General features: G+C 39.9%; 1 protein-coding gene across 1 annotated transcript in view; it reads left to right on the top strand.

Moving 5' to 3' along the window:
- The first annotated feature begins 1,749 nt into the window (after nucleotides 1-1,749).
- LOC139733717 (uncharacterized) overlaps nucleotides 1,750-20,579 on the top strand; it is a 45,013-nt gene continuing 26,183 nt past the window's right edge. The window contains exons 1-2 of the mRNA XM_071644529.1: nucleotides 1,750-2,035; nucleotides 19,813-19,853. Coding sequence (XP_071500630.1) covers nucleotides 1,954-2,035; nucleotides 19,813-19,853 — 123 coding nt within the window. The 5' untranslated portion in view covers nucleotides 1,750-1,953. The remainder of the gene's footprint in view (nucleotides 2,036-19,812; nucleotides 19,854-20,579) is intronic.

Raw genomic sequence — 20,579 nt, 5'->3', positions numbered from 1 at the left:
AATAAAAAAAAAAAATTAATGTGAATATTGTGAAGGCGATTGTATCCGTTCGAAGTTACATGATTCATCAGCAAACGTTAGATCTGCGACGCGAATGCTAAGTTACTAGGAATCTCATCTTCAGTAGATATGGACCTATCCGCTGGTACGTGCCTTGCGCGTGATAACCTTTCAACGTGTTGTGTAAGTGTACATGCAAAAATATGAGATTTAATGCATGAACCAGATCAAACAAACACATGCACCCCTCTCCAACACACACACACACACGCACACACGCACACACACATATACACACGCTCAGACACAAGACAACAGTCTAGCGGTGTTTTTGGCTCAGTCGATAGCACTTCTGCCTCCAGACCCAAAGGATCCAGGTTCAATTCCCGAGTCTAACTGGGCGTTGTTGCGTGTAATCATACCGTCCCTTCTACTAGCAAGAGGCAAAACACTCTGTCCCTCGGATAGGACATAAAATGGCGGCCCCACATGTGAGAGAGTCACAACTCACTCACGTAAAAAGATCCCGCTTCATTCATTCCTCTCAAAGAGCAGGGTGTTTAACCCGGTGAAGTAGTCCGGCCTCACATCCAACTGGACACCATGAAAGACCAGCTAGTGCAACTGAATAAGGGCTATCCAGCCATCTCCACAGATGGAAAATGAAACAAACAAGCCGGAAGTTGTAAATATCGTGACAGTAAGTGTATTACTTCGAAGATGCCATTCAAAGGGCAAGCAGTTTAGGCTCTGAAGCTTTGTAAAATAAACATGCAAATAACGTTCTTGACATACTTGGTCGACGGGTTTATTTGCTTTTGGACAGCAAGATTCCTGACAAGCTCTAAGAGCAAGCTGTCGCCATCCTGATTGTCGAATTGATAGACCTGTCATATCGTTTCAGAGAGGATGCAAATAAGAAGGAAGAAAAAAACATATACCCGCAGGCCTTAACCAATACAAACAAACATCACATCCAATTTAAGATGAAGGTTTTCTCTTTCCTACTAAGTCGATGATGTTTCTGTTTTTAGAGCTTTTATTGTTATTATCCATCGCCACTGCCATCAGAATCGCCGAGATGAAACCACAACTCCATTTTATTCTTCGTCATACATCTAAATTTGAAATATTATGATTTTTTCTGTTTTCCTTCATTTTGTTTGTGTCCTTATGACTGTCATAAAAATAATCGCCAAGGAGCTCATCCGCCCTTCAAAAGTAGGTTAAAACATGTAAGCACCGCGATGAGCCCAGGCTTAGGAGCGTCTCTTCTTTACGTCCCAAATACAGGCGATGAAGGAGGAGAAAATTATTATGGGAAAGCTTAAACACGTAAATAATAGCCTGATCCTCATCAGATTGTTTCTAAATATATATCCCGCTTCCCTTATGTATCCGCCTCATTCCCTTCTATGTATCTCGCAACGCGGTTATTCGCTTACAGGTGACGTCAGCAGTGAATTCTATATGTTCCACTGACGTTTGTGTGTATTGGGCTGACGTGCGTGTACTGTGATCATAGGTTTCAACGCCAACCTGTGGTTGGTCGGTATTGCTGCTACCCCCAGCGACGCATGCCAATGACTGAGCAGCAGCACTTTTTATTTCCCTTGGAGGAAGCAGCCGCTCGTCGACGATACTGTGAGAGGAGAGGTTTGAGCATGCGCACTTGCCGACTGCAATGCTGCTTTGGAGCACGTCTGCCTTCTCGAGGCGCCACTCTTGACAGACATCCACATACACACGAACAACGCGGATAGCTAATTTGCGCCCTGCGTGAATCGACGGAGACAGTGGGGATATAGCTAGTGCCTTCTACAGTTTTATTTTTGAAAGAAATACAAAAGAAATCTAGGAATAACATTGACTGTAAATTTGATTATTTTCCTGCTATTTTAGTCTCATTATTCGCGCATTTTACACCATCGGTCAAGAGTCGTAAATTTTATCATGCAGGCCATACATACACGGATATTTGCCTTGTTCCTCCTCTCAGTTTTGCTAATATCTGCGTTGGCAGCTCCACTGAAAGGTATGTACATTCTATTTCATTATTTTTTATATCATTTTTTTTGATTGTACGAAGATTAATTATTTTTCCTCCATTTTTGCCAGAGTTCTTGATGCGCCTGATTTATCTGACAGTAGTCTGGAGGTTTATGTTATGCTTCATTTCTTTTTAGCTCAGTGTAAGATTTCTTCTCTGGCCTCACTTAAGTTGTGTTGACGACGGTGCCTATAAGAGCCATGCCTTGTTTTATTGGAGATGCTGGATTCCATTGCTGTAAGAATATGTAGACTTTTTTTAAAACTTCCTGCATTTGATAAGTCATTGTGTCTATATAGCAATTGTATACTCTTTGTGTTCGTTTTTGAGATGAACTTGTTAATGTTTTACGTAACAATTGTTCCCTCTTGAGACCTGTTTGATTTACATTGCAATATGTTACCCAGAATTTTGTCGAAGTTCGAGAGTAGACCATTGTTGCACATCAAACTGGAAAGAACTGAATGCATTTTGCGCCCAACTGAAGTACTGACGCAATATTCATGGCTTTCCACAAAATAAGATGCAACAACTGACATACCATGGTATTAAGAATAGGTCTGGTCTTTCTTTGCTTTCGAAATTGTTCATCAGCTGTGACTGATTTCTTGACATCGACGCTGTTAGGAGTGATTAGACGCATGGCTATGGCTGCCTAAATAGAGTTTTGAAGTGATCGACACATGAAAAAATTTAGTGCGACTGAGTTATCGACTGAGAGTTGCATTTATCAAAATCTGTAACTTGGCATATTATAAATATCCTGAAATGTAATCGTTTGTTCATTTTGGTTTCCTTGCTTGATCCTCTAAATAGACCACTAAGCACTCTCAAACGGTTTGTCTTACGTGGATAGAGTTCTCAGAGCAGAGATTAAGCAGTAGAGATAGTAGGGGTAAGCGCCTTTTTATTACCCTAGAGAGAAAAAAAGCAGACACACCCCTCTTCAAAATTGGGTTTAAATCACATTAGGATTATTTGGTGCCTCCTGCTGTCATAATGCAGACAGCGATTCTACTACCACAAGCCATAATTCTTCTTCTTCTCGTACTTATTCATTCTCTGTCCTTCTGTCACTCTCAACTATCTTCATGTGTGGTTGACTGCTTCTTTATCTTCATGTCTATCTGTATTTCTATCTATCTATCTATCTATCTATCTCTCTATCTATCTATCTATCTATCACTCTATCAATCTATCTTTGAATCAAACTATCTGTCTGCCGTCATCTTATTGGAAGAGGCAATCTCTTACCGTTACTCTGTCTCTCTGCTTCATTTTCTTTATCCATCGGTACATCTGTTTATCCATAATCTATTTTACCTCTCTTTTCACTACATTCCTGTGCAACTCTTTCTCTTTTTCATTTTGCATTGCATTGTAATTCGGTATGCTATCACAATTTCCTATCACATGCAAACGCTCACTGAAGCGTACAAAGGCTGTCTCCTTACGAATCCCTCGAATTCCTTTGAATCACCCTCTTCGTATCTTGTTTTCCCTTTTCTTTCTTTCTTTGTTTGTTTTTCCTTTTCTCTATTCTTCATCTTTCTCTCTCGCTGCTCTTCTCCCTCCAATTCATTCCGCTTCCTTGGGTCGATTCAGAGCACTCTGAGTGGAGTCTAAAGAACAAACGATGCGTACAAGATGCAAGTTTCGTTAGGAGATATCGCGGATAGGCATACATGTCGGTCTATGCAACTCGTATATGTTAAATAGCGGCATTGTCATTTTTAAATGGCTGTTGATTAATGGGGGAGACCCTGAAAATGTCTTTGATTAACGGATCTATTAATTGATCGCTTGCGCCGACCTTTGCTGCTTAATGATTGATAATGTCCTATTCATCTTCATATGATGTGGAAAAACTTCATCGTTCTTAGAAGCGTTTGAAAAATAACTACAGAAAAACAAACAGCAACTTGAGAGAAAAAAAATCTATGTACACTCTAGAACAAAGTCCTGAACAGAGCACTATATACCAGAGAGTCAATTATTAATGAGGGGAAAAAAAAGATAGTGAGCGTAAGAACAGTGTGTGAGGAACAAAAACAAATAAACAAAAACATACTAATGATGTGAGGAATGACGTAAATGCTTATAAATAATCCTGCCCCCTCCCTCAGAGAGGAGAAGAAAGATGACCCGCACGTCGCTTGGAGTTATTAGTGTGATAGCTCAAAGCTTGCCAGTAAATAGCGTTCTATCTCTCTACGGATTCTTTCTTCCTATCGCTTTTCCCTATCCTCCATTCCCTTTTTCCTCTTTCTCCCCCTCTCTCTTATCTCTCTCCCTTGGTGTATATCTGATTCTGTTCCTCTTGGTTTGTCTGTCTGTCTTTCCCTCCTCCCCCTTCAACTTTGCCCTTCTATCCCTCTTTCTTTCTCTCTGCTCTTCAAAGTAATAGCAGAGAAGGTTTTATAATCTTGTTGTCACGGTCAAGCTGCATCAAATGACACTGATCTTCCCTTGATGTCTGTTATACCACGGGGACCCAGCAATCGGTAGCCTTCGCGCCCCCTTGCAAGTCTTAACGATAGATATCTGTGATTAGTGTGTGTGTGTGTGTGAGGAAAATCACATTAACCCAACAAACCGGAAGAGAGGAAATGGGGCACTGCGCCTCAAAAGTGGACATCAGCCATCCGGGAGGGAGGGAACGAACGAGGTAGCTAGAAAATCTTGTAGGAGGCTCTTCAGAGATATGATTTTATTAGTATTCATGGTAAAAGTAACCCGGAATGGTAATAGTGGTAGTTACAGTAGCATTATAGAATAATGTTCATTTTGTTGGTCGTGTTATGGCCTGTACGATTACATTGCTGTGTGACGTGACGCCATGCCATATTTGGAAGAAGGAAGAGGCCACTTTCTACCAAAGTCTCGTAGTGCAGGGTTTGAATTTCTTTCAGAGATTCAAATGGATCCGTCCGCGCTTAGGTACAACTTTTTCTTAGATCAAAAGACAAAACGGATCAAATAGGTTTCTACGTCCTAAATGTGATTGTAAAATGTTACTTCGTATAAGCATTCCATTATCTCAATATCATACTCACCGCCAGTCTTCCAAAGGATTATAGAATCAGGGAAGTATAGAAAGGGGGCTTTTATCCCAGAGCTTTTGAATGTCAAGATCATATTTCTCGTGGAGCACGGGGAGCAAGACTTCCGCGCACCGACAGGTGGATTTTGCTTTGTTATACTGGGCGTGGCTAGCACCGCTAGATGTAGCTTCAAAATACCACGATGTCAATGTCCATTACACGAGCCTTCTATTCTAGCAGAAAGTAATTTTAAGGGGTCACGGGCCGCTATGAAATTTTCCACGTCCAAATCAAGATGGATGTTGGAGTTCTGTTTACTTTATTGAGTGCGCCCCTCTCTTACATTTCGGATATCTACCCTACTCAACAAGTGGATGAATCTCAATAGACTGACACTTGATTTGCCAATTCCATGTTTTCATCAAGATTTACGCCTTCGTGTCATCCCTAAACAAACCACATATACACACACGCACACACACACACACACTCACACACACTCACACACACACACACACACACACACACACACACACACACACACATATATATATATATATATATATATATATATATATATACATATGTGGGTATATTCTACATCCCCCCCCGCACACACACACACAAGTTGCATCACACATAAACAGCTAAACAAATAAAGAAAAACGGATAGGATATAGGCACGACTTGGATACAGTGTAATGCCAATGTGGATATTTTCATTGCTTTTACAGAAGAAGAATTAGGTTGCTGCTTTCTTTTCTTTCAATCGGTTAAGAAACTGTGATTTCTTTTTGGTGAAATGATGACTACATTAGCTCAGTCTAAATAAAAAGAAAAATAAAAGAAACCAACGAAATTCCCAACATCCCGGACATTCTTTGGATCTTGGGGACAGCAGTTTTCTGTCGGAAAGGAATGTTTTAATAGTGCCGCACAAAAATTATATCATGCATGATTACACATGCATTTTTATAAATTCATAAAGATATAGATATAGATATAGATAAAGATATAGATATAGATATAGATATAGATATAGATATAGATATAGATACAGATATAGATATAGATACAGATATAGATACAGATATAGATATAAATATAAATATAGATATAGATACAGATATGAATATAAATATAGATATGAATACAGATATAGATGTAGATAGAGATATAGATATAGATATAGATTAGACAAATTCATTTCTTTCTGCCGTTCTGTATTCAAGATATTGGACAGTAAAATAATGACGATATCGCAATGTATTCAACACGAGAATGGAATGGTCAATAGAGACTGTGGTAAGTCGTAAAGGAGAAGTGATGGGCAATTTTCCCAATCGATTGGCTGTGTGTACAACATGATTGGTTAGAGGAGAAACTGCTTGGGTGTCTACTGTCGCTGTCGGCTGCGTAAATACGTTGTTTTTCTGTTAGTTCGCTGACCGTAGGGGGGATTCGATACCGTGCCCAGGCTCTCACTTTCAAGGCGGCGCAGAAGAACAATCAGCTTCTTTCACTGTCGTCTCAAGGAGGAGCGATCACGCAGCATCCAGACTATGTCATGGAGTGACGTTGGCGGCGAGGTGATGACAATCCTCGTGATCGGAGAAGTATTCAGTTTCCTCGTCGTTGCCTTCGTCTCTGTCTATCAGGCAAGCTGCGACGCTCGTTTGGGTCCAGTCGTTGAAGGCTTCCTAATGTATTTTTTTTTCTCCAGAAACACAAGCCACATTGCGTGGGCGTCAGGACATCATTGGGATGTAAAAGAGCATAAAAACTGGCTTTCCAAGATGACTCCAGATAGTTACCATGGTTATAAAAAAGGGGTTTTCCCCTTTCCTGGATGACATATTGCCTCATTCCCATTTTATCATGATAGTTTTAAAAGTGGTCATTACTTACGTTCTCCGCTCTACTGGAACAGCCGTGCATTATGCTTCAAATAACTCTGAAGCCAATTTTAAAAAATTGGAAGGCTTTAATGTTACTGCAATATTCAACTTGGTATTAATGAGCAGTCGTTTTTTATCAGTCAATTCAGTCTACATGATGAGATGAACGATCTCGTTTTATTTGAGTTTCAGGACAACATAGTCAAGATATATGCAGTTATTCGGAGAAATTTGAAGGATGAATTGTACAAAGTTAATTTGTCTTTTCCTTACTGATGTTAAAGTTTTTTATGAGTCGTGATATTTTTCGTAGTTGAGTCCATCTGGCATAGTTTGGAATCAGTTTCTTGGGTGCAACTTTCTGGTGGTTGTCACAAAACCTGTTCAGAGTTCAGCGTGTGGCATGCAGACCTTAATGTCTTCATAAATAACTGTGAACATCCGACTAAGAGTGGGCTCGGTAAAACACAGAATGGCGCGGTGGGGTATAACGTCATTGGCACCAACGTCCAATGGATTCAGGGTGGCCGTGTTTGTGACATGGAGCTAAATGGAGAGGTTCACTTCTTGCTGTTTCCAATCATGTAAACCCCGATTTCTTTACTTTCTTTTCCATGTATATGGCCAGGATGTATCTCATTGGATTTGTCATTTCAAAGGCATTGCAACGTGTCCATTTGTTTTTCCATGATGCAAGTGCTTGCCATATCTTACTCTTCCGTTTGTTTCCAGACAAATCCGCAAGGTTGCAACACACGTACGCTGGATTTGCATAATGTTACCTGTCATGTGTGTCTTCACAATAATTATGGATAGATCCAGGTTTGTCCTTGGTCTAGCTTAGACGCTCAGCGACGTATTTGAAAGGACAGGCCAAATTTAGCTGATGGTTTGGCTCTTGAGTCAATTGAACTGCGCCTCCGTTTGCTTTGGTATAATAGAAATTGGCAGATTGTCTCGCCATCACGAATGCATTCAAACTTCATTTTGATGTGTTTGTCGCGTTCATGAAGACAAAGGAACAAAGTCAAGGTCTTTCGGTAGGAGACCAGATTACGCTGTCATGGAAACAATGATCATGGAAGTTGCTTCTTCACAATGGCTGACGCGTAGAGACTCCATAGCAACCGATCTCATGGATGTATGCCTCTTTTTTCATCCTCCATTGGGATAAAAAAGAATAATACGGACGTGATAGCCTGTAGTGGATGAGTTCTACCAAACGGCAGCTGTTGCTTAGTGGCACGATACAGAATCTGGTCTCTTCGTCTACGCATGGAGCTACAACAGTAGCTCCATGGAGCTACAGCAGTAGCTCCGTGGTCTATCGAACCTCATCGGGGCCAAAGTATCCTTACCGGATCGTGCCCTTGTACTATCTGCTTATACCATGGGTCAAACTTTTATCACCGACTGCACCTTTACTACCAAAAAAGGAGCAGTGTTTATTGTGCAAATGCAAAGTAGAAGGTTGAGCTGTGATAGGAAAGCTTGAAGACTTCAACCACTCCCAACACGTCCAAGAAGAACTCACAAACATCAATACCTGGTCCCACCCAGCAGAACTCTCTATCACCAAAACTCCTTCATACCAAGAACTGTCAAAGACTGGAGCAGATTACCCCAGGAGGTGGTCGAGGCCAATACCATCGACACATTTGTGTCACGAGCCTCGGCCCATAGCAGGATTAATTGCTTAGCAGTCAGTTTTTATTATCATTGATATTATCATTACTATGATTAATGGGCTCGTCATTTTATTGATTATTTATTTATGTATTTATTACGATGATTATTTCTGCAACTACTTGAACCCTTTGAAGACTCGCATAACTTAGACCTCCCCGAAAGTGACAGAATAATCAGCAAGTTGATTGTGGTCACTCTCACTGGAGAAAAAGAAGAAGAAGAAGAAGAAGACTTCCCGGGTTTGCTCCTATACTACACGACTCGATTTCTCTGTGAAACAGAAGTCTCTCAAGAAGCTCTCTTTATGAAACAAGTTTGGTAATCCTGGCTCGATTTCAGACGAACTTTATCAATATTGGAATTTATTGGAGGGATTTGTACGCCTGTTCAGAGAAGCAGCGTTAAAAGAGAATGCGAACGCCTCGATCGACATTGCTTGCAAGCTTAGTCTCAGTAATCCCAGCTTAATTCTTACGGCTTAGTGAAGAGGCGTGTTCCTCGGGCCATCTCTTCAGGTACTGTACGTCATAATGGTGTCAAGACTAGTTGTGCGTGCGTTTTTATGTGTGTGCGTTTGTGTGTGTGCGTTCGTGTGTAAGTGTAGCATTCTCTCTCCCTCCCTTCTCCCTCTCTCTCTAAATGTATATTCACTTTTATATTATATTACATATACGTCAGCGAAAGTGAGAGAGAGGGACTGTGACGATCAAGATACGGAGGAGCAAATGGAAGTCAAACGCGAAAGGATGTTACATGATGTTAATATCGTCCGAATAGTCAAGGTAGAAGCGTATTTATGTAAATGATAAAAATAACAGCCGTAATCAAAATACGGTATCTGTTACGATATATCTCGGTATGAATCACAGAGCCGGCGTTTTGGCTATTAACGAGGTAAACGTAGGCTTTCTCGATCAGTGGGAGCAAATTAGAATACCATTGATTTGAATACTCCCGGCATCCTGAACGAATGAAGCCAATAAATAGGTCTGGATTCATGGCACGAGAGTGTAGTGTCGATTTGTCCTATCTGATGAGATTACAGCGAAATGCACCATAGACAAATCAACCGTAATTCCTAAAGCGTGCATGGTTGAAGGACCGAAAGAGATTCTCATTATCATGAGAGGTTCGCAGCAAATTTCCCGATTCTAGCCATTTTCAATTGAAAATACATATCTGATATCTCACTTTACATGCTGTCGTATATAGACAGCATTGGTGTGTATAAAAAGTATTGATGTATACAGCACTCATTTAACCCTTTGATTCCGAACCATGTTAGTTCCCCGGAGATTCATCACATGGTAAAGCATTCTCCAGTGAGAAATGGGTTAAACAAGGCTTGGGGCGTTTAGAGTTGGGCAAAACATCATAGCCACCATGTCCTTGTTGACACAAGTGTAAACTTGGTTACGATAGGGGAATGATATTGGGAGATTCTCTCAGAAAGAGATGTAACTAAAACGATGAAGCTAGCCTCAGACAGACCAAGGTTGGAAGCAATAATGGTAATGATGTAATTTCAATAATGGTAGTTATCAAGACCCCCCCCCCCCACCTCCGATTAATAGATCTAATACACCAAAGCACCAAACACCAAAGCTACACACCATACGAAAGACAGTAGGGGCATCATCAAAGGCTTGGGCAATTTTTTTATTGCTTTTTCCCCCTACAAACTCAGAGGTTTGGCATTTCATTTAGTGCGTCACCGTCTACAGAGAAGAGATTGGCCAATGGCATTCAAGACTTAGGGACCCGCGCCACAAACCACCATGTCGAATCTTTCATTCTACGGAACGTTAATATCAGAGCACATAGCTCATAGCCAGCGACCATCTTGATTAAATCATCTACGATCAAGTAAAAGCACGTACCGGTGTATGGCGCTGCACTCTAAAGACTTCCTTCGCTGATGAAACCATGACGTCATGGCAACTATTTTAGGGTCTTCCCTATATTGGGCACAGAGCTTACTGGAAGAGCTTTAACGGCAAAGTGGTGGAAGGCCGATGTAAAATATTAAAGCTGACTAGAGTGTCATATACAATGCCATGTAGATCTACGGGATGTACGTATAATACAATGTCATGTGTGTGTGTGTGTGTGTGCGTGTGTGTGTGTGTGCGTGTTTGCGTGTGTTATGCTGTATGTGTGTTTGTTTCTAAATGCAGGCGTCTTGTATTGTAAGTGTGAATGTGTAGTAAGTGTGTGTGTGTGTGTGTGTGTGTGCCAATATGCGTTGATTCTATACTTAAATATTTCCATGGGGTTAGTCTAAATAAGGCTACTTTGCCTTTCCATCAACCCCTTCACCTACTAACTTTTTATCCCATTATGTCACATTGTCGTGATACATTTTGTTCATGGTTGTCTTATCTCTTTTTATTCATTATTCGAGTGAAAATAGATGAATGAGTGACTGTGCGACAGTCTATCTGTCTACTTGTCTCTTCTTGTTTTTGTCACACACTTTCTATAATATATTTGTCTCTTCGTAATTCACCTTGATATGAGTTTTTGTTCCTTCTGTTCCTTAGAATGAAAAGTATGCTGATTTGAAGGACTTTCTGAATAGATTAAGTATACATAAATTATATGTAAGTATCTATATGAATGAATAGTGTGTAATGAATGAATAAATGAATCCACTAAACAATTAATCATAAAACAAGCGTTGGACGAGCTGATTTCTGATAATGGAGATGAGTTCTACCGAGTGAAGGACATAGCAATGATAGTAGCTAATCAAAACCACGGAGATACAGCTTCCTGACCATGTTGATGCCAGTGCCTACGTATATACACTCATCCAAGCTAATCAGTATTAGTACCATTTTCCCCCATTGCCACTATGAAAAAAAAAATATAGCCAAATATTTTCAAGCTCTAAATTACCTTGCTTATTTTGCTAAATATTTTTCCTTTCCTTAAATCTAACTAAGATCTTTGGGACAGTGAAAAGAGACCAAGTATAAAGGGAATAAAAACTACAAGCACGTTCATAGGACTACCATTAAAGTAGCCCACTCTGTTGACTCTGATAACATGATAAAAATATTCAGTGCATCCTACAACAACCACTGTATATACATAAATTGCTAGATATGTGAAAGCAAATATTATACATGTACCTTAAAAAAGTAAATCTATCCCTCAACAGATCCATATATCCACCGTGGAAGCTCAAACTTGATTATAATGAATGATGGTTCAAAATCCATGATTGATACCAGAGAAGATACCTAATTTACGAGTGACAGTTTTTGTCAACATCCGTTAGCGGATGTAGCTTGCCATCCATCTCTCCTATTTTCCTTGGAGTACCAGAGAGGCTCCGTGCGGAGATCAGTGTCTTAGAAGACATCACTCTTTTCATAGGGTTTCACCACACGAGCTGAAAACCACATTGGACATAATCTGCTCTGGCAGAGCGTTTGGTTTCCAAGGCAATGTGTTATCGGAGCCTATCGGCATTCAGGCGTGTACGCTTCATCGCCTGCCAGGAACAATGAGCCTTCTCTCGAGAACGCACCGTATCACCTGCTCGTTACCATGGCAACCACAACTGATCCCATCAGCTCTTGCCACGACAATGCATGCACATACGTCTTTACAGGTCTTGGACTATGTAATGAAGATGCATCACAACAAGAAGCTTCAGGGATGATTGTCATCTGAGTACTTTACGGCAATGTAAACATTGTCATCATTCAATGATGGAGACAGAAAACAGGGAGTTGGAGGAGACGAGATCTACAGGCAAGTAATGCACCGACTATTGATACTTAGCTGTTTTGACGTCAACGACGCACGTATACACTGATTGCCGCCACGTTCTCTCTCAGCTCTGATGACCAAACTAATTCATTACCGTGCCCATAGGTCCTCTCTAGTTTATCAAAACAATTATCATGACAGCGTCCGACTGCCAGCACAATGTCCACTAATGATGCTAATCAGACAAGATGAGTCTGGTGATTGTCTCAAATAAGAGGTAGAGGGCCATTTTGGTCGTCATCGTCGTTGCAGATTTGGAGGACACTTAACCAGTACCAGACTCTTTTGTTTCTTCACAGTGGCATCAGTAAAGAATGTCCGGCTTTTTCTGTACTTCCTGCTGTTGTTTGCAAGCCATCCGGTAATACGGTGCGGAACCATTAGAGGCCAGCTATCTTTATAGACACAAACATTTTCATGGTAGCAGACAACATCGCAAATATGAATACGAATGACTCGGTTCTGCAGTTCACGATTTGAATACCATCTAGTGCGCTTATGGTCACAAGATGACCCTGGTATCACACTCGCACACTTCAACACGATATCTCCTTTAAGAAACATTATTAGAGGAAAATAATGATAACAATAATAATAATAGTAATATTGATAATAATAATAATAATAATAATAATAATAATAATAATAATAATAATAATAATAATAATAATAATAATAATAGTAATGATAATACATTTATAAAGCGCATGATAAGCACATTCTTCTCTATGCGCTGTATAATTACAATACAAATATAAAGAAACAAATGAGTAGTAAGTATAACAATCAACAAAATAGCTACAATAATTTACAGAAAGGGGTAATGAATGTTTATCTTAATCAAGGAAGACGGAAAAGGTGGGTTTTAAGAATGGATTTGAAATTTGCAAAATTGGATGCACGTCAAATATTTTCTAAAAGCGTAAAAGGGTGATCATAAGGGTTGAGAGCTATTGGATGGTATACTTAGAAGACGACGGTTTGATTCACAAGGACTTGTTTACATTGTAAAGCGGGTTTCACATGATTATCATTATCTCAGTTGTCCCTTTTTCAGTGTTCTACGCCTACACCAAGCGAGGGCGGGGAAGGAGGGTGGGTGCCCACGGGAAAGGAAATCAGTCATCCCCGTGGCTCTGCAGAATTTGTAAAATATAATTCATTTTCTCAAGATTTTTTTGCGTACATTACCAATTCTAGTACTTTATTTATTAATTCTCCATCACGTCATACATAGTCTCCATCAGCATTGAATTCAATTCTAAATGTAGTGTTAGCGATGCTGTGGAGGAGAATATGACGTAATACATCGTGGTTATCACTCCCACAGCGATTATGATGCAGGATGACTTTCAGATCGACGGTGATAGAGTTTCAGCGCTCTAAAAGCCTTTTGAGTTTCAATGATTAAAGGGATCGAACATTGCTTTGATGCCCACGGATACATTCAGCGTGCGGCAGAGCCAAAGCACCGCTCGCGTGCCCGCTGCTGAGTAGGAAAGTGATTAAACCAACTCCACTCTGTCATGGAAGCCATTCCCATTCACGGTTACCATGGCGATTTGTCTGGCTAACATCCTGCCTAAATAGGAGGAGGCGGAGAGGATTCCATGATTGATTGAAATTGGGTGAAAATGTAGATGGACTGACATAGCAAATGCCGCTACACGAGACAAAAGCATACTGAACGAGATAACGGATATTCCGTTAATTCCTATAAGCAAGGTAGACAATGCGAAACAATGAGAGAACCAAGCATCATTGTAATTCTTTAACTAATTATTCTCAATTTATAAAAGACAGGAATTTGATCGAATGATGAAATGCATCACTTTGTATTACTTTATATGGAAACAAAATCATTTTGAATTGAATTGAATAAAAATGCATGAAAAACCTGGCAACAAACTAGACGCGTTACATATGGAGAAGAAATTGTATTACGAAATTACAACACAGAGATGGTTATTCTCAGGAATAATGCAAACATTTATCGCGATCGAGCGACGCAATCATTATATTGATTATTCCAACTATTAGAACAATTTCAATAAGGAGAAATATAAGTAAGTGTGTTATTGTTGCCATGGTCGGTCATGAAGGTCACAGAAATTTTGACTCAAAATCATAAGGATTTTTAAAACTCATTGTGAATCTAGATTCTGTTAAACTGTCATGACAGTTTGATTTGCTTTGATTTGATTTGATTTGATTTATTCTCTGTATGACATTATTTTACAATCCCATCAATTTTCAGCAGTTTCACTAAACATTGTATATACAAAATCTATAGCATTACACAATTCTCAATACAGAGGAGATAAATTGTTTTTTTTTTTTAAATGCCCATAAGAATACTAAAAGTGTGCAGGCAAGAATAATATTACCCAAAACCGTCGGAATGAAATGGTTATTGTAATAAAGCGATTGTGAAGGGGCTGAAAAAATTAATACCGGAGGTATATGACGCAACAAGTTTGAGTACGTGGCGAATCATGACGTCCATCATCTTATCATGCAAACCTGAATAAAATGATATGAAGTGGGTTGTGCTTTGTGCAATATCACAATCACTGAAGGTCAGAATGAACTGAAGCAAATCTAGCTTTAAGATACGAAGTCCGGCTTTCGTTGAATCGCAGAGCGCTTGTACCAAGCGAATTAATGATATTTCGTCGAAAAGGCTGTCGTTTGCTGCCACGATGTTCCAATGGACACTCCTCACATCTGTGTAGAAAAAAAAAAATCATGTCATTACAGAACCCATGCGTGAGTGCATCGCGGAAGAGTAAACGTCAAGTGCTCAAACCTAATGTACATCCGCTGTAAACAAATAGGACTGCTCACTTAAAGTGACTTTCGATTTGCTCGGAGAATGTCAGGGATATGAGTTTGAGCAGCCGAACTCTCAGGGTAGTGAATATGACTTGGTGCAACTACTCTTGGTGGATATGAGTTTGTACAGCCGCTCTCTCGTCTTAATGGACAGAGTTGAAGCGAAAGGCTCTTCACGTCAGATTTTTGTTTTCATGCGAACATGATATGTATACTGCGAATATTGCTTTTTCTATTCCTAGTGAAGATTTTATTGGACTACCGTTCAAGTCAGCATAAACACAGCGCGTAAGAGTAACATAGACCAACGTTATACGGTAGTAAGAGCATACGCGAATACGCGTTGTATTGATATGAATTGTTGATTTGTTGATTTGTATTGATTTTGAAATGCAGAAATAAAAACTGAACTGAACTGAACTGAACTGAATGCATATAGTTCGCGTTGTTACGCATCCATAATGTATGTATCTGCGTAAAAATATGTTTGATAGTGTTTTTTAACATGATCTGAAGAATCTTGCGTCTTAGACAGATTTAAAAGCTGATGTCGCCGTTATTGTATTTACAATTTCACTTTTTATGTATAATTGGACATCAATTATGTGATTTATATCATATTTCGGGAGAATTCACCCTACAGACACTGCCTCTAGCATTCCTCCCCATTTCTAGCATTTTCGTTTACTCCACACGTTTTGCAAACTTATAGATTTCCTTTATTGTATATTTATTTTCTGTAAATATTCATATTCATGTGTTTCTGTTGGATATGGAAACAAAATACATGAAATGAAATAAGTTACACATGACGAAGACAGTTTTACACACCTGCTTGAAAAATGTTTTCCCCTAGTCGTAACAAAGTAATCACACACACACACACACACACACACACACAATGATAAAAAAGGACATAAAATCTGAATGATTAGTAAGAACTTCCAGAGCTTTTGTAATTGCGCATTTGTGTACTTCCCATCAGTCATTTGATAGCTCAATTAGTGAGAATTTAAGTACGTCATGACTAACATGGAAACCTGCTTATTTACGTCATCAGCTGATCATCGCCATTACAATCAACACCACCATTATCTACATCCGGGTCTTCTCAATTCCTTCCGCCATGATGTATTAATCCATGTAAAACTGCAGGGCGCCTTTGGAAAGCAGTTTTGTATATTCCCAACTGAATAGTCCAGCCCAGCAAGAGAAAATAAAGGAAAATTCCCTCCTTCTCTCTAACACTTTAATTCTCTTTTCTTTTCTCTCTGGAAGCTACTTCATTCGTATTCAATAACAAGTGCTAAAGAAAGAAAATAAAAACAATTTCCATAATAAGTTGATAGTCGTTGACGAAGCACACTGAAGTCAAAACACAATCATTTTATAAGCATAAAATCCAGTGTTAAACACAACTTCAAATAAACCTATTTGGGTCATACTAAATATACGATACAGACTGATGGAAACGAAGTGGGATGTGTCGGGTTGATGGTACAATTTTGTGGGCAGGGTGAAGGAACATCATGCATAATGGATGGGGTAATCTTGCTGGCACTAACCAGAGCCGCCCCCGATAATTAGACTCGCTCTACTGGAGTGCAGCCAGGGTGGACAGACGGTGCACACAACATTGATAATTCATCGCTTGTCCGTTTAAATCTCCTTTTTTTTAAACTAGGCGTCTACCTGGACCAGGGTGTTAAACGTCTTCTCACTCCACTGGTGAAGAACATCATTCTTCTCTTTGTGATTATCATTCTTCAAGCATTGTCAGTGAACTTTCATCACGGGTGAACTAGATTGCTCGGCCACATCAAACTATAAGAGGTTATGATAACAACTTCAATGATAATATCCAGGGTAGCCTCTTTAACCGTGTTGCCACTACTCTTCCAGAGGGCCCTGCCATTATTATTACCCCAGCGTTGCCAGGTACCCATTTACAGGCCTGTGTTGAGATGGACATGGTGGGTAAATAATCTTGTCCAGGAACGTAGACACTTGACGGGTATTGAACTCTGAACCTTATATTGTAAGTCAAGAGTCTTATCCACCATCCCACAGTACCGCCCACGGGTGAAGACTCCACTGCATGTGTCACAGTGCTCAGTGTTTCTCTAAATAGCCCACGTTATAGTCTAATGGGGTTGTTTCTACCTCCTTAAGAATTATCCGTATAAATTCCCTATGATTTATGAGTCATCTGAAAAAAGAGAAAAATCCACAATCTTTGTTGTGGCGATTGATATTCATTAACCCATCCCCTCCCCCATCACTATCATCCACCCACCCACCCCATCCCCTACCACTACCGCCATCACCCACCCACCTCCAAATCCCTTTAGCCCGCCCTCTTGCAGCCGCATGCAGTTGATCAGTCTACTCAGTCAGCGAATCTGGAGGATGTTGATCAGACACGCCAGGTCTGTTTAGTGACGTACAGGCCCCGGCGGGCCATAACGGATATTTAGTCTAAGCGGTATTGATGGACTTCATTGGGTGTAACCGTCCTACACGGTCAGATTGCTTAACTGGCGGCTCTCATCCCACTCAAGTGAAGCGATGCCTATAAACTGTGACAGCGTTACCTGGCAACGCATCAGCGAATCGGCAGGGGTTCATCGTCTGGAGTAGCTTGATTCTACTCTGTAAAATGACATTGAATTCCCTGAAGGAGGGACAGTATTATCATCATAATGTCCGCTGAATCGTTTTAATTGAATCTGCGCATTTTAATTGAAAGAACGTCATCACAATTTGTGTCGGTACAGGCGGGATTTTTCTATTAAGTTGAATGAAAAGATGCTCGCAGTTTCGTCCTTAATTGAATTCACTGATGACGGTATCTTACAGATAATTTGAGTTTCGTCGCGGTTGGCAAATTGGCAATTAAGAGCTCAAGAAGACTGACGTAAGGCCATTGTGATGGACGATACTTCGACTGTCTCCGAAGAGTTTTGCAGAATTTGCATCATGAATGCAAGACATGAATTACGCAGCCTTGGAGAGCGGTGTTTTGTTGATAGTGGCGACGTGAGGCGAGCTTCCTCTCGATCTCGCAGTGCTCGTCACTCACTTATTTACGATAACTATTCGATCTAATAAATATTCAAACAGTCCATAAACTTCTATGATGGATTATGTCTGTATCGGTTTCACCATTGACACATACATTCTCACAATTTCTCAAAATATCAGTTGCCCTAGATACTGCAATTGTTGTCATCGCTCTGCGTTATGGTCCTTCGAAAGAATTGATTTAATCTTTCAAAACAATTCTATTCTATCCAGGGGAAAGTACGTAGTGGCCATTGAGTCCACACTCTAGGCTGTCTCCTTGAGAATACGCATACGATTAAATTTCTCTCATCTACATAACGTATTAATCTCCCAGCATCGCAGAATATTTTAATGCGACAAGATGGAGCGTTGGTTTTTTTTTTCGTCTTGTCGGTCTCTCGTTGATATGACTTGAGCATGGTGAGGCCAAGGACATCCCACTAAAGTCCTTCTCCACTGCGTAATACGAGGCAGCACAGCCTGCTTTACTGGCTATAACTGTATGGGGGCAGAATTGCCAGCAGCAATGCAAACAGGAACCACTCTCCAGTGCTGGAGATAGCGTGGTCGGATCAAGCCGACTTCCATCTACAGATAAATATCGCTCGTTCTCGCGGCGAGATGCTGACTGGCTTACAGGCTGACATCGTTGATGGAAATAGGCTTCCCTCCAGCAAACTCTAGGGTCGTCTGTGGTCTGCGGGGGAGGGGGGATCTAGGGTGGGGCAGTAAGAGGTTTGCGATGAATGTGGGGGCGGGCTTTTAACATATCGGTTCCTCTCTTTCATCTTCTTCATCATTTTGTGAATTTCAAATGAATCGGAAGGCTACTGACTTCGATAAGAGGCGTACTGAGAATTGTTGGGTAAAAGTGGCGCCACGTTCTGAACAAAATTTTGCTTGTCGCTTGTTCCTTAAACATATTTTGATTAACACAATTTTGTTATGAAAATGAATTATTCCAATGTATAATATGTTTTTCATCCGTACAACTCCACGAGTTCTATTCTAACTGTGAGTTAATGTCCATTTAATTGCATATGTTATGTGACTAACAACCAACATGCTGAATTTACAATACATATCTACACCATTCATTAACAGTTAATTGTATATTAAACAGAAGGCCCAAATGCATTAAGATTATACATCATTGTTTTCAAACATCATGATCTATGTCTTCTAACAACAAATGCTTTTGTTGTTGTTGACTATACGTTATCGATTCCATAGAATCTGTAGATGTGATTAAGGTATTAATAGCAGGGATTGTTCTCTGGTAGAGTGTATCGATATCCCGCTTTCAGTCTAATTTCATATCATATTCCAACAAATGGAATAACAAATCTTGTGGAAGACATTCGTTGTACACTACCAATTGTATTACCAATGCATTGCGATAGTCTATTTTAAATTTTCTTCTCTACTTTTTTTTTCTCCCTCACAGAAAGCAAACCAAATGACGGACAAGAAGAGGACTTACAAAAGGTATATTTCCTTTCGAGTTTTGTTCTGTTCCTCCTAGACGAAAACATAGACACGATAAACGTTGATATGCAAGTGATAGCAGAATTCAGAGAGATAGAAGTTTCTCAGAATAAGATTCTGTCACTCAAATGGTCTATTATCTAGAATTTCTTTGCAGTGTCATCTTTGTTTCCCTCTCTTCATCCTGGATACTCTTTCTGTTTTCTGCGTGTAGAATTATATCCTAGTTGGGGAAAAAAGAATGAAAAGACCGATATACTATAGCGAGCTAAAATTGGCGTTACCTTGTCTCTTTGTATACTTGATAGAGCTCTGACGTAAAGGGAACGATCACGTGACTAACTGGATTCGATACACTTAGTTACAAAACAAATTTAGCTTGATACATTGTTCTTGTATAATCACACGATGATGAAGGGGTTATGATTTTGCATAATCTATATGTTAATTAGTAAAGGTCTGCTCCTTGCCGTCCATAATGCGACGAATTTGTTCGTGTCTGTAGCAAAACAAAAACAAAATGATAAATCTAATACTGAAGACTTTAGACTTAGCAAGTCAGGCCTACATTTATATTTTGTATTTAAGATAAAAAAAGTAAATACAATCTCGATGTCCATCAGTCACATGATTATTTAGCGTAATCTTCAGAAGAAATGCTAAGGTGCTGATTTCATTTCACTGACTAAATCACAAACGACACCGGAATAAGGGAATACCGTGCAA

Source organism: Diadema antillarum, unplaced genomic scaffold (genome assembly GCF_040938485.1).
Source record: "Diadema antillarum isolate AM-2024a unplaced genomic scaffold, OU_Dant_1.0 seq00000488_RagTag, whole genome shotgun sequence".
In the NCBI taxonomy this organism is placed as follows: Eukaryota; Metazoa; Echinodermata; class Echinoidea; order Diadematoida; family Diadematidae; genus Diadema; species Diadema antillarum.
Note: the sequence above shows the minus strand (reverse complement) of the source record. Positions and strands in the feature narration are given on the sequence as shown.